Genomic DNA, 22429 nt, shown 5'->3' with positions numbered 1-22429 from the left:
GGTCCAAACTCGGCAGTGGCGATCTAAAAACAGCTTGCACCAACAACTAAAGGTAACGAACCTATTACTAAGACTAGGGATTATGGCAATGGACGAATTTGCCAAAATGTTTAAGTATCCTTTAACTACTGAACAGTCACCAGAGTAACTCTGTGACTGTTGAGAGGTCACCATAGTAACTATGTGACTGTTGAGAGGTCACCATAGTAACTCTGTGACTGTTGAGAGGTCACCATAGTAACTCTGTGACTGTGGAGAGGTCACTATAGTAACTATGTGACTGTTGAGAGGTCACCATAGTAACTCTGTGACTGTTGAGAGGTCACTATAGTAACTCTGTGACTGTTGAGAGGTCACCATAGTAACCCTGTGAGTGTTGAGAGGTCACCATAGTAACTATGTGACTGTTGAAGGGTAACCATAGTAACTTTGTGACTGTTGTGACTATGGTCAGAGTAATTCTGTAAGGAAAAATTTCCAGGCCAGGTAGAAACCACAAACCAGATATGGTGAAGAATGTTTTGCTTTAGTCAATTTAAGTGAGGTGTTTTTATTAGCAGAGCAAGGACCCAAAAGTGGGTCTTAACTGTTGCATCATCTTGGTTTTCTCATGTTACTTTCTCCAGGTAACTTGAAAACAACTGAAGTTTACCTGTGAACATAGGAAGCAGAGTAAAATAAAAAAAAGCCTCCATGATCTCCCATGGCTTCTTTGTCTCTTTACTCTTTTGTGTTTTTTCCCATCCAAGATCCAAACTGCAACATTTTACATCAAATAAATTTGATAAGCTGAAGTAAGTAATTTTGGCTCAACTTTACTGACTTCCAAGGTGCATGGAGAATCAGGAAAGTTTGGAGGAAACCGAAAGCTCCAGCAACACTTGTAGGTCTGACAAAGTTCTCCAAACTCCAAGTGTTTCTGGAGTTTCCTAAATTTGATCGTCTGAAATTTTTCAGAAATTTAAGTGGCAATGCTAATGAAGGAGGTGGTTGTGGGTCCCCAAGCTGGAAAAAAATACTGCAAGGGGGGGGGGTTGAGGCATCTGATGACAAAACTTACTTTCCTCATCTTACTGAGAGTTGTTCCATTATGAATGAAACAGCACTCCCTGCTGACAAAAATATGAACTACTGAACTCTTACGCCGTTTATGTGCAGTAAAACAACTACAAACCAGAAGGGAATTCTCTGGACCTAGTAACAGTTTTCCCTGTGAAAGGGACTTAATCACTCATTGACTGCAAAGAAAGAAGCTTATTTTACTAAAATTCATAGTCATAAAATGTATGCAAAAAGGACAGTTTTTTCTTTCTGTTGCAGTGTCAGTTGAAGAAGAATAGTTTGGGTCATTCTGAAAAGAGATTTTTTTTCATCAAACAAGGTAACATTTTCAAATTTGTCCTCTGTGCAGGCTTGTTTCAAACATATTTCTCGGAATGGTGGTTTGTGTTTCACTCTCACAGTGCATGGCCTTGAAAAGAAAGAGTGCTCCAGGGTAGAAAGAGATGAAAGATAAACAGAGGCATACGCCAAGTCTAACAGTCACAACAGTCCTTACAGAGTAAAAGCTATCTGATAGCCTTGGACATCATGTTTCAGGACACCTGCACTTATTCAGCGAATAAGAGGGGAAAAAGTCTTACAAAGAAACCCAAGAAAAAGTGACATCTACCTAAAGTAAGAGCATTTAGATTAAAGGTGAGGAAAAGTGATGTTCATATTCCTGCTCTGTGGATGTTTACACTGGCAGGAGTCTGTCTATGAGTCAACGTTCCCAGGCAGACAGTGTTACAGATGGACAGCAGGCTGCTGTGGTGGAGAAAGCAGTTTAAAAACGCTCTTCACTCTAAACTACCATTATCTCATCTCAGGGCTTTTAGGTCAGGAATTTCACCACAAATATGCAGTGAAGATGCCTGCATGAAATACTGCAAACCCTTTTTTCCTATGTATGACAGTAGATGGAAAGAAAATACAGGGAAGATAAAGTTGGGGTGGAAGGAAATCATCGTAAAGTAAATTAAGGGTTATTACGATATCAAAGATGTCAAGCCAAAATTAATCTCATTTCAGAAGTCAAAGACTGTTTAAATACACTGTATGCACAAAGAAAGCTTTAATAAAATGGTACAAATATATTACATTACAGTGTCATTATATTACATTTTCACAAATATCAATAATAAACAGCCTTAAAGACTACATACTCCAATAAAAAGTTAATCTGTACATTTAACATGTTGTTCTGCCTCATTCCATCTGAAGGCACTTTTGTACATACATGTACAAACACATGTATTCAAGTTCAGTTCATTTAGGTAGAAACCCACTGAAAACCTCTTTCATTTCAGATGCAGACACTGATGACCAATCAATTATATCTAAAAACATATCATACATATAAACAGTGGAATTACATTCGCTGAAATGTAAAGAAAATGATTAACTCCTCCAAAAATGTCATGCAAATATCCAGTCATAAAAACAAATATGACACGTCTCCCACACTTAAACAGTTACGTTTTATCTGACAGAAATGTTCCTGTATTAAATACATATTTACATTTTGATCTTCACCATGACAACAGTGTAGGGTTGAGGACCCCCGTGCTTGCCAACATCATGGAAATCAACACAACAGGATGATTCAAACTTTCAGTGACCTGATTGTTTTTTCCCACCAATTAGAAAAACAGTGATGCTAAAACAACAACCACAAAGCCGACAGCTTCACTTTCAAGTACTGTACTGTATATCAGCAGTGTTTTAACATGCATACATAGTATGACTTGTGTCGCTACACAATACACCTGTAAACATTACAGTACTTTATATGTACGATAGAAAATCAACCTCAAGACCCAAAACAGAGACTCAGTGGTTTTTTGAGCTGTAAACATGGTGAAATGGCACCTGTGTAGCGAATAGCATTAATACTGTTTACAACAACCATACGAAGAAATAACTTTCTTTTCTTATGTAACAGTCATCCAACCCCATCTTATTTTGCTTTTATTTCAGGCTCAGCTTCTCTGTTGTAACTCAGCTCAAATAGCAATTAATGCTAAGCAGTTCTGAACAACCATGCCACTAAAATCCAAAAGGCTTTGTAAAATTCATACAGTCTAAGGTGAAATCTTGTATATGGCTGTTTTGTGTACAGTCAATGTTTGAGAAGTTGACAGCAAGCTCACAAATCTGCAATTTTCTGAAGTGGTCCCATTAATGTTCATTCTGACAGTGCACCGAAGGAGCACATGACATGGTTAATGCTACGTCTGTGTCTGTATCACTCTGTGCTCAGGGTTTTCAGAGTGTTTTTCTACATCATATCAAGGGTGCGTAAAATCTATCTCCCTGCAGAGTAATTAGGATTGTTTTTGTTCCACTCTGCTTGATGGTGGACTGTTTATAGAAGTTTAAGTTGGCTTCCTCATCTTACCAAATGTACCATCTCTTATGTACTGCTGTGCTGCAATGTATTGATACTTGTTCTATTTAAAGCCATTTTGACTTTTATTCTAGTCAGATTCACTTCATAACTCCTGACTGGATAAAACTGGGTGTACACTGTGGGAATTTCATCTGATTCAGCCACATATTTTAAGTCGCACGACTCACTTGATTGTTGCGCTGAAAAATACGCAAGAACTCTGAGCTCATGCTGAAGAGTCTGAAGACAGAAAAACACGCCTTTTAAAATGAGGCAGTGAGAAAGTTTTGATTTAAAAAAGGGACAACTTTTAGAGGCAAATTGTTGTCTGAGTGGTATGAAGGAGGTCAAAATGGAAAACAAGGACGGAGTTGAGGTACATTTCACGATTGAGAATGACACAAAAATAAAGGACAAAAGATCTAAAAATAAAAGTTGCCATGTAAACTAAATCTACAAAACAAACCAACGTGAGCAGTCTATGACTTAGAGTGAAAGACAAACATAATTTTGCCCATTTGGATAAAAAAAAAAAACTTAATGACACTTAAAAATCTGTCTTGTGGTTAACGAAATAAAAATAAGTTACCTGCTCATATTTTGTCTGTACCAAGTTTTTTTTTTTTTTTACAACAAAATGTTGGACTTGTAGTAGAAAAAGCTTTCATATAAAAATGAGGACCATGTGTCACATTTGTGGCTCTTTGGGCCACAGCTGCACTAGAAGCTGTGGGATTCATTCATGTGGTTGACTGAGGTTTTGGCTGCTGATTACTGAACAATTTTCTCACCATGTGAGAGCAAGTTCATTGTTTTTTAGAACTGGACAGCGGTGCCGTTCCTTTGGTCGAGCTCTGACATGTCGGTCATGGGGGTTTCATACTTCTCGTCAGTGCTAACGATGCTGTACTGACCAATCTCGGTGTCCCTTGCTGCTTTCTTTGTTCTGTCCTGCAGAACAGCGTGGATCAGACCCAGGGGGACGGGCATCATGGCAAATACGATCAGTAACGCCAGAACAGCAAGAGCCCAGTCTGGGTATGGCAGAGTTTCTTCAGACCCCTGTAAGAGAAAGTAAACAAAAAAGTAATGAACAAACAGTGGGAACATCTTTTCAGTAAATTTCAAATTCTTCATTATTAGTCCCCTCTTCCTGGTAGGGCATGAATTAAACAAGAGACAGTTTGCATTTCAGTCTGTCAGTTTTCCAAGTGCAACAAAAACTATTGGCCTTAAAAAGGTTGCAACATGTCCTGTAGTTTCACTTACAGGAGTTCAATCTGCTTAAACATCTGATAACATTCCTAGTTAGACTAAATAAAATATGCCAGAGTACCTACAAACCTTTGAAAACCAACTTTAAGACTTTTAGGACCTTTTAACGTCTAAAACGAGAAAAATTAATGGTACCCTTTTGCACAGAAAACGGTCAAAAATGAAAGACGTGAGATTTTTTAGTACAACAGACCACTGCAATTCCTTTATCCAATTTTCCATTTCTGAAATGTCAAAGGGTATAGGACTAAGAATTTTTTGTCCATAAAAGCACACATTTGATTTTTTTTCTAGCACATTTAATGCCTCTATTCTGTCTTCATGCTATATGGTAATATTCATCATAACACATTTTTGCTGACATTATTCTAAACAACTAAATTATCAAACAGCAGAAAAATGCTTTTTTGTCAGGGACGACCTCTTCAGTGTGAGCTGCACAATTTTAAGTGGGCAACTTGGTAGACCAGATGTTAGAGAACTGGACCAGTGCTGTACAACAGTACAGGGTTATCTAATCACAGCAAGTAATATAAAATAAGTCGGGGGTTTTGGGGTCCTTCCCCAGGTAACTTTGAGCATCCAACACTGAATTCCCTAATTATTTATACAACAATCTATCGTTAGAAATTCAGGTAGAAAAGCACAAAATTATCGATTATTGATGAAATAAGAACACTTTTTCCTTCATAAAGCTCACATTGTAGTCAGCTTGAATATTAAACAAATTACAGAGAAGCCTGTTTTCCTGCTTTAACACCAAAAAAATAAAGACTATCTGAGGCTAACCTCACATAAAGAAAAACATTCAATAGTATAATGTGCAGAGTTTATCAAAATAAGCGGTTGATCCTGTCAATAATGATCAGAAAAACTTTTAAAAGTTTAACAACCTTAATAACTGACTAACATTCTAATTCTTCCTTTCTCACTTTCTCTCTCCCTGCCTCAGTGACTGATTTGATAGTTTTTCTGATAATTTGTCTTGTTTTTGCTGTTTAATTGTTGTTAAATGTGTTTAGCAATCAATCTGTAATGCACAAGATGTATCTTGCGGTATGAGTGCGGTTTGATTAAAAATACTGATTTGTTAACATTAGAACACTATTTTCTCTAAAATAGGATATATCTGCTCATTGTTATGCTGAGAAAGGAGAAGGATGCAAATATGAGCGAGTATGAACACAGTGACAGAGACCGCCTTTCAGCCGCCATGTTGCTGCCACCAGTTTTCTGCTGTTTTCTGGAGTGGCCTTTAATAACGATGAGACTAGTCTGTGTGGTTGAATACACTACTTCTGTTTCTCTGAAATTATTTTGCCATTTGTCTTACATGGAAGGATCTGCTCTGTGCCCTGCTTACACTGAGGGGTCAGGACTGAGACACACAGGTTATGCTGCACAGCACTGCTGTAAATGCCGTTATTTGTTACGTGGATAGGCATATAGCCACCCAAAAAAGGAGGATCAGAATCGTACAGCATTAGCTGGAAAACAAAAACTGGATAAAGTCAAGTACTGGTCAATGTACCTTGTAAAAATTAAGACCTCTTGCTAGTAAAAAGACAACTTTAAAAGGTCTTAAATTTCAAATGTCCAATTTAAAACTCTGTGGGAACCCTGCACATACATGTATACGTTTCTTAAATAGCAGTTTTCTTCCATGTTAAGGCAGATACTCTCTCCAGTTCTGGTGTTAAAACACACCCAAAACTCCAGAAAATTTCACCAAACTTTAAGGATGAGCTTCATGCATGAAAATAAATTGCTTTTTATTCTCCCTGTGATAAAGTTGGGGTTCGCCCTGTGTAAACAGAAGTTTTGTCCACCTTCAGCTTATTCCTTTTATGCCCTGATTCTCTGTCTTTCCTACCCAACTGGGAAAATCTCCCACTTTGAGGTGCATATGTGAACAGGCAAGTCAGGAAGGTTTCAATGGAAGACTGTACTGATCTTCTCTAAGACTTTTCAGTCATGCATTTGTGAAGAAAACTAAAATTCCTCCTACCATCTCTTCGTTCCAGGCCACATAAGTGGGACGTTTGATAATCATTTGAATGGTTGTGGCTGCCAGCAGGCCAAGCATAGCAAGCAGGCAGATGTACTTCCACAAATATTTGTAAATGACACTGGGACGCCAGCCCAACATTCCCTCAATGTCATCAAGAAACCTGAAGAAACAGAAGTTACACATTTTTGTGAGAAGAACTGTACTAAGACAGAGAAACTTCATCATTAGCTGAGATTTCTATAGAAATCAATGTTTTAATCAGAGAAAGACAGTCATAGACATTACCTATCAGCTCCATACAACCAAGACACACTGAAGGTCTCAAAAACCACCACGATGATGAGAGGAAGAGTGGCAGAGTAATCATCGAACATCGTCACAAAGTAGTTCCCACAGCGCTGAGTGAAAAGCAGGCCAATTATAAAGCCAATGATGCAACTGAAAACTGCAGAGGAATAAAGACAGACATGTTAAAATAAATAAAACACAAACAGTGACTGCAGAGAGGAAGCACGCAGCTTTAAGATACTCGTCATATACAGTAACTCAGCTATCTATCTCCTAGGTTATGCTGAAGCTTGCAGAACGGTGAGCATGTTTTAATATGTGTTTACTTGTAAGTTTGGTCTTGTTGTTGGCCAGAGTTTTGAAGCGGTCAGCGAGTGGTGCGAGGATGCCCTCCATAGTTCCAAACATGGTGCTGAGACCTAAGTTCAGGAGCATGAGGAAGAAGAGCGCTGACCAGAAGGGGCTGCCAGGTAGGAGAGACATGGCCTCAGTGAAGGCGATGAAAGCTAATCCTGTGCCCTCCACACCCTGAACACAAACAGAGCCAGCTTTAGTAGTGACATACAACGCAACAATAAAAATATCCACTAAAGTAAACTGAGGATGCGCCAAAGACTCTCACAAAAATGTACCTTCTGCATCTCTTTCTCCAGGTCACAGTCTGTTAAATTGCCAGGAACCATGTTTCCAGACTGTTTAAACCAGGCCCTGTAGTCCTCAAAGGCCACAGAACTGGGGTCAGAGTAGTCAAAGGATGGCATCAGGGTTTGGTCAACAAAACCGCTGTGAAACTGCTCTGATAACTCCTTGATGTTACTGAGGAAAAAAGACAAAAACAAAAAATGTCTCTGTAATCATGAACACAGATTACACAACAAGACATACAGTTGAAATAAAGATTATTCAGCCCCCATTGCAAATCAGGTTTATTGAGAAAATGTACTGACTTCTGCTTTTTGTGGAGGAAAAAAACAAAAACAAAAACAGTTGAAATAGATCAACACAACTAATGCTTCAAATGGTTTTCCAAAATTCAATGGAAAATGCAGCTTATAATGACTTCTGCAGTTTTAAAGTCATTCAACCCTTTCAAGGTAAACATCTTCAGTACTTCACAGAGCACCCTTTTGCTTCTGACCTGCTGCAAATGAGATACACAGCCGGACACCAGCTTCTGACAGCATCCCAGAGGAATCTTAGCCCATTCCTCATGTACAATGCACTCCATTTCAGTAATATTCTTGGGACTGCATGCTAGAACCGCCTTCTTCAAATCCCACCACAGATTTTCCATGGGGTTCAAATCAGGTGACTGTGACGACCATTGTAGAATCCTCCGGGACTTCTGCAACCAAGCCTTGGTGAAATTTGAGGTATACTTTGCTTGGGATCTTTGTCCTGTTGGAAGGTGGAATGACACCCAAGCTTCAGTTTCCTCAAAGACAGCATGGTGTTTCCTCTCAGGATTTTCGGATACCTAAATGAATCCTTCCTGCCTTCCACACGCTGCAGGTTTCCAGAGCCAGAGGATGCAAAGCAGCTCCAGAGCATCACCTAGCTTCAACCATGTTTAACTGTGAGCACAGTGCTCTTTTCAGTGTATGCTTCAGTCTTCTTCCTCCAGACATACTGCTGATCCATTGTGCCATCCACAGAACAGAGAAACAAAACCTCTGTGGCTTATTGATATGATTTTGAGCATGCTGGAGCAGACTTTTCTTGTGCTTTTGGGTCAATAGTGGTGTTCTGGCATGGAAACCATCAACGTTCAGTACACGCCTCACTGTACTCATTGAAATCTCAGTCCCTGTTCCCACGAAGGAGGCATGCAGGAGGTCTTTTGCAGTCACTCAAGGGTTTTTCACAACCTGCCTTCTCCTGCATTATCTGGTTGCAACCATTCATTGATAGAATAGATTCCCTTTTTCTCCCCGTCAAGGTAGTGCAACCACTATTTCTGTAACTTTAAACTTGTGAACTATGCTTCCAACATTCATTTCCTTGATTAATTGCATTGGGTGGGCTCGAAATAACACTAGTTTTGCATAATTGAGCAGTTGTGAGGGATTCTATTCAGGAAATAATTATTTTTGAGACTGCAGAAGTCATTATAAGCTGCATTTTGAGTTGGATGTGGGGAAATCACTTGAAACATTTGTGTTGAGCTATTCCAGTTGTTATGGTTTCTTTTTTTTCCTCACAGAAAGTTTGTAAATGTTCACAACTAACCTGATTTGCAGTGGGGGCTGAATAATTTTGATTTCAACCGTATCAGGTTGTGATAGTATCTCTTATGGTCTAAGGACATAAAGGAATTAAAACATTGAGAGCGACTGGCCATGTACAAAAGCCTGAATACTTTCTATTACAACAACTTTTCCTATAAGCCTGACCAGTCAATCTATTTCCCCTGTGCTCATGATCAAACATGTACTCACATACTATTCTAAAATGGAATAAATGTATTTTAGGATGCATTATTTACAGAAGAAATCCAGGAGCGACTGATTAATGTCCCATTTAAATTTAAACCAAATTTTTGTGAATGCTTGAATCATTAATACTTCTAATTAAACATACCTGATGATACAGCTCGTGACCTTTTCTTTGGCACGGAAGCCAAGCACAGCAAACACCACCAGAGTGGCCAGCACAGATGTGAGAAAGTTAATAGAAGAGACAGTGAAGGCGTCCCGGTGACAGTTGTTGTTCTTTGGATTGTAGGAGGAGTAGGCGATGATGGATCCAAAGCCGAGGCCCAGAGCAAAGAAGACCTGAGTGGCTGCCTGCCTCCACACCTGGATGTCTGCCCAAATTTCCAGCTAGAAAGAAAAGAGGAAACATGAAGTGAGTGAGAGAAGATCTCAACCCTGCATTACTTGTCATTTTAAGTTTGAATACCTTTGGGTAGAACATGTAGGTGATTCCATCTAAGGCTCCATCCAGCAGGAGTCCTCGCACCAGGAAGCAGAACAGCACCACATAGGGGAAGATGGACGAGAAATACATCACCTACGAAGTGGAAAGAAATGAGAAAGAATAATAACATAAATATGGATGCTTTCAGTGGAAATTGGTTATTTGGTTTTCCCTGCAGAAAAAAAATTGCTGCTTTAATCAATCATAGTCCCCACTTTGATATATAATGTTTTATCTTGAGTGCAAAATTTTCAAGTAAGAACTTGTAAGACACACCTTACATCAAGCTAAGCAGGAACAACATTCCTTTTGGTTGTAATCTTTATCATAAGAAACAGGGTGTTTGTTTCAGGCAGGGTTACATTCCTGACTTTAAGATGAAAGAACAGGAGATGTGCATGTTTCGTCAACAGCCTAATTATTAAACGTTGCTAGTTGACACCAGATTTACTGATTCATTTATATATTATTAATATTTTTATGTTAGCCCTCAATTTAAGACAAATACAGCTGCCGACAACTAGCCGGGTGAGTCTTCTTGTCCGGCTCTACTGCCAAGATGAAGACCAACAAAGTGACTTTAAGGAAGCTTTCATGTTAGGCTTGACTGATTTGAACCAGTTCCTCTCCCCCCACTTTGGCTTACTTACACACTAGCAGCATCGATCCGTGCCTGGGCCCATTTGGGAATGTGCTCAGTCTGATAAAGCAGTTGACAGTACCCACATAGCTGGTTTGTAAGTATAGGATTGATTTTAAACTTTTACTTATTACTTTTAAAGAATTACACGGACTCGCCCCAACATACATCACACACAAATCATTTCTTAAAACCTACTTTTACAGACAGGCTTTTTTTTTTTAATAGTAAATCTGTTTTAATAGTTTTACCCCCCCGTGTATTGTGCTAATAGTTTTATTGCTTGATTATCTGTTTAGACTCTGTCACTGATTTATCCCGTTTTCTTTTTGTCTGTATAACCTGACAGATTTAATCTCACACTGCCAAAACTGTTCCTGTGCTCAATGTTTTTAATGTTCCTTATTTAATTTTACCTTATTATGTTGTTTTTTTAATTGGTGTGCGTTTTATTTGATTTTATGACGTAAAGCACCTTGTAACAGTGTTTTGAAAGGTGCTATATAAATAAAACTATTATTATTATTATTATTATTATTATTATTATTATTATTATATATTTACACTGCAAGATCTACAAATCTGGGTAAAATTAGTGAAAAAAATTGGTCCAGGCATACCCAAATTGATTTGGTGCTGTGTTTGAACCATCTAAAGTACAGGCACTGACAAGGTTATCTTCTGAGCGGTGACACTTTAAAGTTTCTTCCCAAACTGACACACTTACAGCAGGCGATACTGTTTACCGATTACTATTTAGTAATATCACATAAAACCATGTACCACCATGCTCCAAGTTTTATTAAGAGGCAGCACTTTGATTCATCTTTGAAGTTTCATTTTATGCCTTAAATAAATTCTTTGTATAATTAAGTATTTTATATTTACATAAATTCTAAATGTGTACATAAATTCTCCTTTGACTTTGTATGTGTTTATTTTCCATTATTAACATTTTAATATGCATACTCAGGCAAGGAACTATAAACAATCAGCTTGTTGACCTTGATTTTCACCATAATAACTAAAAAAGATACATGCAAATAACAAGAGTAAAAAAAAAGTCATGGGATGTCCACCAATAATATACTATGTGAAATCCCCGCTGTTGAAAATCACCTCCAGTGTCATCCCCGGAGAACTTTTTAAAAATGTTTCCTTCAAGGAAATTTAAAACACTCACTATTACTGAAACTCAAAGTGGATAACTCAAGTAGGTCAGTGCACCTAAGCTGCACATTCCAGTGGTGTCAAACAATGAAACCTAAGCCCAACACATGACCAGGATTTGGCCAAACTGAGATCCCAAAGAGAGTCCAACAGGATACAATTTTCTCAATGAGTTGGTTTTTCTCAGTAACACAGAGCCCCTCTAAGTAGTTATGTTATATAAGGCTTAATTATTCCCAAACTACTCTTCGTCTCACCACAACATTTTTCTTTGAACACCAACCTTTCCCCCAAACATGATAATAGTGTTAATAAAATATGAACCCTTAAACTCATACATGCATGCCACTGACAAGATATATAGCCTTATGGCAATCATTCATTTAAACAAGAATCTAGTAAATGACTGGAAGTCCAGTGGTGAAGCAGTTTCATTTCATCTGTCAGCTTCTATCTGTATGCAAAACAACCCTTTTTAATATCAGCTTCACTGACTGTGCAATCAACCCAGATGTCTGTGTTACCTTGACAGAGCTCTTGATTCCCTTGAACATCCCCAGACACACGATAGTCCAGGCGGCCAGCAGACAGCAGACGATGTACGTGTTAAAAGTCCCCGTCTCATCAATCGAGTCGGTGATATCCAAAGCTTTGCGGTACCAGAAATACGATGTTGGGGAGCTCTTCTGACATTCTTGTACTGGTGAAAAGAGGAAAAAATATAGCTTACTTATCTTTAGTGTGGCTTATATTCTAAATTTCAATAACTGCTTTATTCCTTTACAGTTGTAAGATTTCAGTTTTACCTGTTACATTCCCCTCTTTTGGACACTGTTCCCAAGGCAAAGGGTACTGGAACGAGTTCCCGAGATAGAAAAGACTCCACGCCAGGATAACGTTGTAGTAAAGAGCCACAAAGAAACACACCTGAGGACATCAGAAAACATTGTCCAGGTATTGAGAAGCGTTTTAGTGTGGGTTGTTTTGAAAGAAAAAGCGCATACTTCTCTCTGCAGTTATTTACATGATAAAATAGACAACATTTCAACTAAAAGCCTTGAGGAATGACAGTCCAAAGACAATAGCAAGTCATAGCATGCCTCTCTGCAGGTACTTCATAATAATTCTTGGTCCAGACAAGCAACATTGCACTGTTTTCCAAACTATTGTGCAAATACGATTCCAAATAAACAACATTTGGTTTCTAAGTTTTCAAATAAAATATTAAATACTGCTGCTTTTCCTGTCAGTTTCCATCACTTACATGAATCTCAGAGAGGTTTGGTAATGATTTTGCCAGGTGAGCCTAATTAAAGGGAAACTACTTAAGGGGGTTGTTCCACATTATTAAGCAAGTCACAGGTTTCATGCAATATGGGGAAAAAGGAAGATCTTTCTGCACAGGTAGAGCGTGAATGATGCAGTGTCTTGCAAAAGGTATGAAAACACTAGATATTTCTTAAAAAATTTCAAGAGTTAATCATACTGTGAAAAGATTTTAGTGTGATTCAGAGCGCAGACAGGTTTGTTCAGATAAAGGCGTATCAAGGAAAGTTTCTGTGAGGCAAATTCATTGTATTAAGAGAGCAGCTGAGAAAAATCCACTGATGAGTAGTAAACGGGTACTTGAAGCTGCTGATGTCTCTGGAGTCACTAGAAACTCTCGATGCAAGATCCTCCAGAGGCTTGCTGATGAGCATAAAGCTATATTTCAGCCACCCTCAACCAATGCCAATAAGGAGAAATGATTGCAGTGGGCTCAGAAACATATGAAGACTAATTTTCAAACTGTTTTGTCCACTGATGAAGGCTGTGCTACACTGGATGGTCAAGATGGATGGACTTCTGGATGGTAGGTGGATGTCCACCATGTCCCAGCAAGGCTGCAACGTCAGCAAGGACGTGGTGGAGTGATGCTTTGGGCAAGAATCATAGGAAGTGAGTTGGTAGGCTCCTTTAAGATGCCTGAAGGTGTCAAAATAATCTCAGGAAAATATGTGGAGTTACTAACTGCCCATTTCCTGCCACTGTATAAAAAGAAGAACCGTGTCTTCCAGAGTAAGCTCATATTTTTGACTGAAATAGCTTTGATTTGAGAGAAAAAAATACCCCAAAGAATACAACAGATTTCTGTATTCGATCCTTTAGAAACTATTGAATGTTTTGAAACCCTGTTATGCATAGTAATTTGGAACACTGCATTTTAAGTTATTTTGCAGAAAAACGCTATTGTCATCATTGGTAATTTTGTCAAATAAAAAAAAAGATTAAAATATATTTGAGGAATGAAAAATCCTATTGACTGCCACTTATGTTGACTATTTAGGAAATAAAAGGAACATAAATAGCATATGCATGATAATTTGGAACACAGTGTATAAGCCAAAGAACCTAACTGCATGAGCTCTGAAGTCAGTAACACGTTCTTACCACACAGCTCGAGTATCCAATTCCTGAAAGCCTTGGGGAGATGTACTTCCACACTCCGATGCTGCCCTGTCGGATGGCCTGCCCGGCTGCCAGCTCCAAGAAGAATAAAGGGATGCCCACCACCAGCATCAACAGCACATAAAGCAGGAGGAAAGCTCCTGAGAAAAGGTGACACACACATGGTCAGCAGGACAGCATATATGATTTGCTAAAACCCTTGATTAAGGAAAAGAAAAGCAAGTGGTGCTCCACTTTTGTGTTGCTGACAGCAGAGATCAGAATGGTTCTACTCCATCTATTTTTACGGATAATTACCAGCTGTTACATATGCAGGAGCAGCCACTTAATCATCAAGGACTGTGTCTATATGCATTTTTCTGTAGAATTTATCTCATTTTTCATGGTAACAGTGAACATAAAACTTCAGAGCTAAACATAGTTTAGTTGATTTCAGACATCCACAAACAGCATGTTTATTGACTATGTAGTGTTCATATTCTGAGGCATGCAGTTCGTAGTTAACATAGATTTAAAATAAATTTACATGTGCTGGTGTTCAGATCACTCGTTTTATTTGTCTTGGTCGTCTTCTGCAAGACACTCCTACTACTGTAACCCAGCTTATTTGAAGCATTAAGCTAGCAAGCTGGGGAGAAATGCACCATTAGTTTTTTGATATCTCTTAAAGATTTCAGTGTTTTATCCATCATCTATACCATTGTTTTTATTGACAAAATTCCAACAAACAGGCCTTTAGACTATTGCTCTTGACAAAAGGCTAAAGTATAAACTATCCATTATCACAAATATGTATAAGTTTGACTCTAGAAAAAAACATAAAGAGGATCTGTTCATTGTCAAGAAAAAAAACATCACAAGTTTAAAAGATGCTAATTTAGGAGGAAAAAATAGAAAATGATGACTTTAAAAGTCAGAAATGTATGTGAACCAAGACTTGGATTTTTTAAGATTATAAAGTCCATAAGTTGAAAATTTTACCACTGTTTTCAGTTTGGCTTCTTCTAAATTTCTGACTTTACATGGCTGGAAATGTACAATCCAAAAAACCTTTATACTCAGAAATTTCATGTTTTTCGTGTAAATCTCCAGTGTTTTAAACTCTATAATTCCGAGTTTGTTCTCTTGTAAATATATCAATATATTAATATATTTATAATATACACCCCCCCCCCCCCGTATTGATATAATAATTTTCTAATCATGAATTTTAATAATATATGTTCATCTAATTTTGACGTTAGACCAGACAGGATCCTGCACCCCCACCTAAGACCTTTGGCGCCCAGACCCTAAGTTGGGCACCACTGATCTATACTCTTGATTCTCAACTGGTGTGTTAAGGCCCAAAAGTGGTAGCAAAGCTATTTTCAGTGGGTTGTGGACGCCTGCAAAAATTATGTGGCAAAAACTTTATGATGTACTTTTATGTACTTCCATCTAGCTGCCAGATGTTGCATCAAAAACAGAAGGTTATGATTTAATATTTTTATAAATTTGGGCTGTGATTTGTATTTAAAGGGGTGGTGGTTTGACACTAGACCAGTTAAGAAGCACTGATCTATCCTGCTTACTCCATGCAGGGTTGTAGGGGGCTCGAGCTGATCCCTGCTGCCACGGGTGGTACATCAGGTAAACCCTGGACTGGTCACCAGTCAATCACAAAACTGACATGCAGAGAGAAGCAGCCACTCTGACTTTCATACCTATGGGCAATTTAGAGTCATATTAACCTAATGAGCATGTCTTCAATTGGGCAGACTCCACACAGAAAGGCCCTTTCTGAAGGCCAATAAACTCTGTACAATCGTGCAGCCCTCTGTATGTTTTAATGGAGTCTTTTCTCTTGTCTTCAAATATTGATACCTTGTTCTTTAATACTTACACTACACTATTGTTTCAAGTTGTTCATCTTTTATTCATATTTGTCCTGTTATATTCCCACATAGTGATGTATTTTATTAGTGTTTACTGTTTTAATGTTTTGTAAAGCACTGTAACATTATTTACCATAAGTGCTTCACAAGTTATTTTAAGTATGTTGAGTAAAATGAGTATAATTCAAAAACAGAATTTTCATAATTAGAGATACTCACCTCCTCCATTTTGATGGCACAAATAAGGAAACCTCCAGACATTGCCGAGTCCAACGCTGAAACCCACCTGGGCCAAAAAATACTCGATTTTACTGTTCCATCCAGCTCGAGCAGCGGGCTCAGATGTGCTCTGCTGGCTCTCCTGGCCAGCGAGGCAATCCATCTCGGACTCTGTGGCTCCTGTTCTGTCATCATCAGTTGGTAAAGGCTGCTTCTCCATCTAAAAACAGAAAAAAGGTCAAATAACAGATACACTTCAGTGCACCATTTTTTATTAAATCATTAGGACTGTTTTGCAAAGTTGTGTCAGTGATGCTTGTGGCCTTACTTGAAGAGTAGCAATCAACTGATAGCTCCAGCTAGCTTTGACATTGTCTTTGTTTTCTTTGTTTGCCCACTCATGTCCATCTACCATCAACAGACAGTCTTTAAAAACAACCCTCCATAAATCTACTTTCATAAATGTCCTCATGTTCCCTTTTCACTTTAACTGATTTAGAGAAGCTAGAATCTCGCTGGTATTTCAGTTTCAGACAATGTATGTTGCTGTTGAATTTGATGGTATAATAAAAAGTGTCTGGGACTTTTTCTAAGGGCTGAGGCTTTATACTTTCTTTCATTTCCTTTTCATAATAACCAGTATGTTTATTCGATAAAGCATAATGCAGCATAACATGACGTATTCTACTGCATTTCAGAGGAATTTACTATTCTCTCCACTTTCCCTCATTTATCTGATAAGATGGGTTAATGAATAAATTACAATGCATCGCAACAGAATTGTACGAGATAAAATGAGGGAAATACACGACCAACCCCGCAATAAAAACAGCAATAAACTGAAACTCACGTTTACACACTGCAACACAGTAGTTCTACATCGAACATCCAGTTACTATGACACCATAATATTATGAATGAGGATTTTGCAAAAGATGTTGGGCTGCTAAGTTGTGATTTTATTTCCATTGCAATGTGGACATTCACAAAAAAAAAAAAACATTGAAAATAAATATCTGAATTCAACTCTTTCTTCTCATGCATATATTCTATCTAGTGGATGGATGTATAGCCTGTTTGCATATCTTTTGATGAAGTCAAATAAAGTTTAAGTTAGTTATCATCTGCCCCCATTAGTTGGAGACAATTAAGTTGTCAGGAATCAAATACACCAGTTGATTTGTTTAACAATTTAACACTTCCACAATTTTGGCCACTGCATAAGGACTTTTTAGATTTTTCTGCATATCAAGCTTTTCAATGCCAAAACTTGTAACTTTAATAACTGAACTCGTAATGGTGCTAATGCATTAAAATAAAAGGTAATTCCCCACAATGTTTGACAGTCGAGTGCAGACAGTAGCAGACACCTACGTTCACCCACCAGGTGGTTAATCGCACTAATTGTATCTGCCTTGGAGCCCAGGTGTAAAATAATCCCTGATTAGACGATATGGGTTCAACACACGTCTTAACGTGTTCACAAACTAGTGAGAAAATTTTGTTAAGAACAAATATTGATATCATTCTCACTTAAAACAAAAAAATCTACGGATAACATGTTGGTCATGTACGTCGCAGACCCCAGGGCGACAAACAGCGTGGTCAGGTACATGAATAACACTGTTCAATAACTGTTCGTCTTACACGGAGAAAACTGACACGTTATGATAAACCAAACTCACCTTTTTCGACGAAAAGGTAAGAGATGCACCGAATAAGGCAGAACACGTTAAACGTCCACGTAAATCTTTTACACTTCAAAGGCGGCACGAGCACGTGTGGCTGTTTCTGCGTTTTAAACCTTCTCGCGGGCTCTGCTTTTCGTCTTTCATTCGTTGAATTAAATCAAACTAAACAATGTAAGAAAATACATTCATTTATGGTGAGATATAACTATAAATAAGGACATGAAAACACACGGAAGCATTTCACGCGGTAGTAATCTCTTCATCCGCCTACTGTAGCGGTTTATTGGTGCAGCCGGGGGTTTGTTTCTTCCGCGTGATGCAATACAATGAACCCCACCCCATCTACTATGCTGCGTTCAAGGACTGCACGGAACCTGTGGAGTTATGTGCGTGGTCACAAAAGTAGGCCACACAAACATCAACATGCCGTGGGGTTGAATGCATGCTGTTGCGACCTATGTAATGAGTTTCATTTGATTTAATCAATAACATTTCTTGAAGCATATATATAGGTTATATATTTATTCGTAATGTTTTCTTAAATCTGTGATTCATTGAAACAATTTGATTTTTTAAGGATGCATAATATTATCTAATGATCAATACCGGCACTTCATATTATCTATAATTCATTTTATTTATATGAGCCTTTCAAAGCACTCTTACCTTATAAGTCAGAGTTAAAAATAAGATATAAATAATTAAAAAGAAAAAAAATCTGTATGATATGGGTACAAACAGATAGGAAAATTTCTACTAATATTTTTGACTGATATTTTGGCTATCAAAATCTGTCTAAAAAAAAAAGTAAGGAAATTTGGTAATGGTGCATTACTTCTTTCTTGTAATAACTTTTCTTGGCAAAAAATCTTATACAGTTGTAATTCTCTGACTCTTGTTTGGTGTTGTTTAGGGGACTGGATGATTAAATTCTGAAGAGGCAAGACATATTGGCAATTTAAAAATGTATTTATTAAACAAACAGGAGCTTCAGTAGCATGTGGAAGAACCATACACAGCCACAACAACCTGGCACCTCCTCCTCATGCTGGTCCCCAGCCTGGTCACACACTGCTATGGAATGGCATCCCATTCTTCAACTACCATTTGTTGCTAGTTAGCCAATATGGTTAAGTTGGTCAATCTGGCACGAATAGCATGCCCAAACTGGCAGGCCATTCTACCCTCTTCACTTCCAAATTCTGGAGATAGTCTCTGATGAACCCCGGTCTGTCTGGTCCCTGACTATGGAGATATGGGATTGCCACAGATTGCAGAATTTCATCTTGAAATCTCTCTACATAGAGATTGACAATCAGGTGCCAATCAGGAACCTGACTGTAAGCATCTGGGGGTGCCAGAAGCTTTAAGAAAAAGAGTCAACAGCAGAAAAAGCTGTTTGGCACTGGCAGAAAAGATCTGGTAAGTTTTTCATACTCAGCCTACATACTCAGCTCTGCTGCTCATCCCACAAATGCCTCTTCCTTATAAATGTGACACGATTTAACTTTACATTGTGTGTTTTAAGGACTAAAGTTTTCTTTCTGACTCTGAACTAGCCTAAATCTTAATATCTGTATTAATATCAGTGTTGGCTAATATTATTATGTAAATACTGGTATATTGGATAATGGAAATAATACAGCATGGTGCACCCCTAGTTTTTTTAGACAATCTGAAACTCCAAGAAAGCACACTTTTGGCGTGATACTTTACTCTCATCGCCTAATGCCAGTAACTAATGCGACCAACTTTATTTAGCACATTACATAATTCTCTTTAAAACAACAGGCTATATTGTTTAGGTACATTAATGTATTCCTTTTGAGTATACATTTTAATCCTCCAATTTTCTTAATAACTGTGACAGTTTAGCAGTATTGTAAATTCTAATTTAAGGTTTATAGTTTAAAGTAAAAAAAAAAAACAATGCTATGAAAACATTTAAAACGTGTCATCTTGTAGCTATATCATGCGGTTGAAGCTGGCTGATATCAGTTTCGTTTCCACTGCTGCTGAGCCTTTGTAAGGCCGAACATCACATCAGATCAGAAGCATTTTAAGCCTTTAAATCAATCAAGAGCGGGGTTGAGCCCCCGACGTCCAAACGAACATTAGCTCCGTGAACGCAGCATAAGACCCTGATCCTCTTTGGATTTTATTTCTTAACACGTGTGACTGTTTGATGCCAGATCAGGCAAGGAGTTTAAGAGAGGAAAAGGGACCCTCCACATCCTTTATTGTCGTATCGTTTACACTTGACAAAGTCAGACTTTTTTATTTGTATATAGTTATAAAAAAAAATGGGTCAAGGAAAAGTTTATCCTCCTGGATCGTCAAACATACGTGGCAAATATTTACTTTCCCCACACTACTTGATGCAATTCATAAGCATCCTGTTTCAGGTCAATTTAAGCGATAAAAAAAGAAAAGCTCAGCTGATGCAACAGTCAACTCCTGTTAGTCATATCTGATTTTCTTGGAAAATCATGCTTTTACAGAAATTAACATTAAAGCACCTGCATGTTATTGAAAACGTAGCTGTACAGAACACAGTGCTCATATTTTTATATAATCAGCCCCCATTTGTCTCTTTTCTGTTAAAGGTTTTAATGTAGTAGGCTTTAGGTCACTTCGGTCGCTCTGACCCGCACAGTGACATTTCTCTGGACCACTGCTGCAGTGTTTGAAAATCGCGTGCCCCTGCGTGCCACGTATGCCTGTACTGTAGGCAAATAAAGCACACACGTCTACGTCAGCTCTCCTCTCATAAACTATAACCTAGTGAAATTTATGTCCCTAAAAAAGAAAGCGTGTTTTAAAGAATGACTGTCGTTTACCTTGTTTGCAGCACTGAAAAAGAGAAATCCTTGAGAAATTTTCCAAATGTCCTCACACCAAAGTCAAGTGGGAACCTCTACTGCTGCCACTCCACCTGACTCCGCCTTTCTCCTCCATTGGCGGATTAAAGGGTGCTTGTTCATCCTCCAGATGAGGTCTGTTGTGAAATCTGACACCCTAATTTCCCTTTTTAACTACATGATGCCGTCCTTGAGGACCCAAGACCAGACCTAATGCATGTACCCTAAGGGGCCAGAGTACGCTTCGGGACTGAGATCTCACTGTGTGATTCTCGAGAAAAAGGACAACTACTTAGTTATATTTGTAAACATAAAAGCTGAAATTCTGTTCAAAACCTGTAGAATGGGCTCAAATAATGGTACTCAAATGACATTTTTAAATCTATTTTTTTCTGAAAAGCAATTATTTTGAGGATTTTTAACCCTTTAAAGCCTAAATACACAAATTATTGCCAGATAATTCTCATTTTTTGGAACTGAAATGTTCATCCAATAAAATCCAAATTTCCATAAAATTTAACATATATATTTTTTGTATCTCATTTGATACATTAGGTGTTTTTGATAACTGATAATCCACTTGAGGGCATTTTTTCATTTATCAGATTGTATTCAGAACTATTTTGGTACTTTATTGATCATATTGATTAGATAGAGGTATCATAAAAGTATGTGTCAAATATGATACAACAGGCTTTAAGGGGATTAAATTTTTTTTTTAAATGAAGAAACATGCATTAAAATATTTGCATGTAGGATTCTTCTACCTAGGCTTCCACCATGTGGCTAAACATCCTAAATAATATAAAGCTTCTGCAATGAATTTTAGCAGGTATAATGAAACACAGTCAGATTAATACTGATGCCTTGTCATGACTAGTACTTCTTGGAATGTTTGGGCCAAAAATTGAGGTATAAGTAAGGCATAAATGTGGCAAGTGAGCCACCTGAGGGCACCATCAGGCAGGAAGGAGGATTGACACAACCCTAGCGCTATGGATGTCCTTGCATTTTACCAGGGGTATGAGAAAAAACCTGTTGAAAAAAACAACAGAGTCCACAACTTAACAACACAGTAAGGGATGGATGTGGTAAGTAGGTACAGCCCAGGGTACCGTCAGAGCAGCTTAGGGTTGCCCCTGGTCATGCTGTGGATGTCCCAAGGGCCTGAAAACAGCCAGTGTTTGTGGGCATATTACCAGGGGTGAAGAGGCCTCAGCAGAAGAGATGCACCTCATTGGTGCGCTGATCTGTCCTTACAGGTGCGGGAACTGCTACAGGTGTGTTGCATCTAAAAATCAGTCTCAACCATGGATGTCGTTAGACCATTTTAGGGGGGCTGAAGCCCCCTGAAATGTTCCTCAGCCCCCCTAACAATAATTACAGTAAAAACAGTGACAAAATTGATTAAAGAATGCACCACACCATTACTTTCTGCTTAATGTAGCCTGTAGAACAGAGATACTCAACCCATGGCTCCTCGTGGCACAAAGGGGATAAAACATGCAGGAAAAGTGGTTTGAAGGGGTTAAAGAATGGCAAAAAAAAATTGGGTTAAAGAGGCAAAAAGGTGTTAAAATGAGTTAAATACTGGTGC

At 38.2% G+C, this 22429-nt stretch overlaps 2 protein-coding genes across 5 annotated transcripts in view; one reads left to right on the top strand and one right to left on the bottom strand.

Annotated features, from left to right (window-relative positions):
- Nucleotides 1-2109: 2109 nt before the first annotated feature.
- Nucleotides 2110-20948, bottom strand: LOC121528672 (sodium-dependent neutral amino acid transporter B(0)AT2-like). Of its 3 annotated transcripts, none has more exons than XM_041816212.1 (12): nucleotides 20812-20948; nucleotides 16281-16500; nucleotides 14167-14324; nucleotides 12543-12663; nucleotides 12261-12436; nucleotides 9909-10019; nucleotides 9588-9829; nucleotides 7640-7823; nucleotides 7334-7535; nucleotides 7005-7164; nucleotides 6717-6879; nucleotides 2110-4495 (listed from the first exon to the last, which is right to left on the bottom strand). In XM_041816212.1, exons 2-12 carry the CDS (start codon nucleotides 16498-16500, stop codon nucleotides 4250-4252), a joined length of 1983 nt encoding a protein of 660 aa, XP_041672146.1. In that variant the 5' UTR covers nucleotides 20812-20948; the 3' UTR covers nucleotides 2110-4249. The 3 variants fall into 3 exon arrangements, with proteins under 3 accessions (XP_041672146.1, XP_041672145.1, XP_041672147.1); XM_041816211.1 differs by lacking the exon at nucleotides 20812-20948 and adding an exon at nucleotides 17966-18268; XM_041816213.1 differs by lacking the exon at nucleotides 20812-20948 and adding an exon at nucleotides 16609-16672.
- The window catches only part of LOC121528671 (epidermal growth factor receptor kinase substrate 8-like protein 1), a 30353-nt gene continuing 25557 nt past the window's right edge, over nucleotides 17634-22429 (top strand). The window contains exon 1 of one of the 2 annotated variants that reach the window (XM_041816209.1): nucleotides 17634-17889. In XM_041816209.1, the coding sequence (XP_041672143.1) occupies nucleotides 17840-17889 (50 nt within the window). In that variant the 5' untranslated portion in view covers nucleotides 17634-17839. The remainder of the gene's footprint in view (nucleotides 17890-22429) is intronic. The other variant, XM_041816208.1, reaches the window with a different exon arrangement.

This window comes from Cheilinus undulatus, linkage group 20, assembly GCF_018320785.1.
Source record: "Cheilinus undulatus linkage group 20, ASM1832078v1, whole genome shotgun sequence".
NCBI classification, from domain to species: Eukaryota; Metazoa; Chordata; class Actinopteri; order Labriformes; family Labridae; genus Cheilinus; species Cheilinus undulatus.
The sequence above is the reverse complement of the archived record's forward strand: the minus strand, read 5'-3'. Positions and strand labels throughout refer to the sequence as shown.

Coding starts and splice junctions, on each gene's coding strand:
- LOC121528672 (XM_041816212.1), bottom strand. CDS start 16,500: ATGGAGAAGCAGCCTTTACCAACTGATGATGACAGAACAGGAGCCACA. Junction 14,325..16,280: donor GTGCCATCAAAATGGAGGAG/GTGAGTATCTCT, acceptor ACCTTTTCTCAG/GAGCTTTCCTCCTGCTTTAT. Junction 7,824..9,587: donor GTCACGAGCTGTATCATCAG/GTATGTTTAATT, acceptor TTTTTTCCTCAG/TAACATCAAGGAGTTATCAG.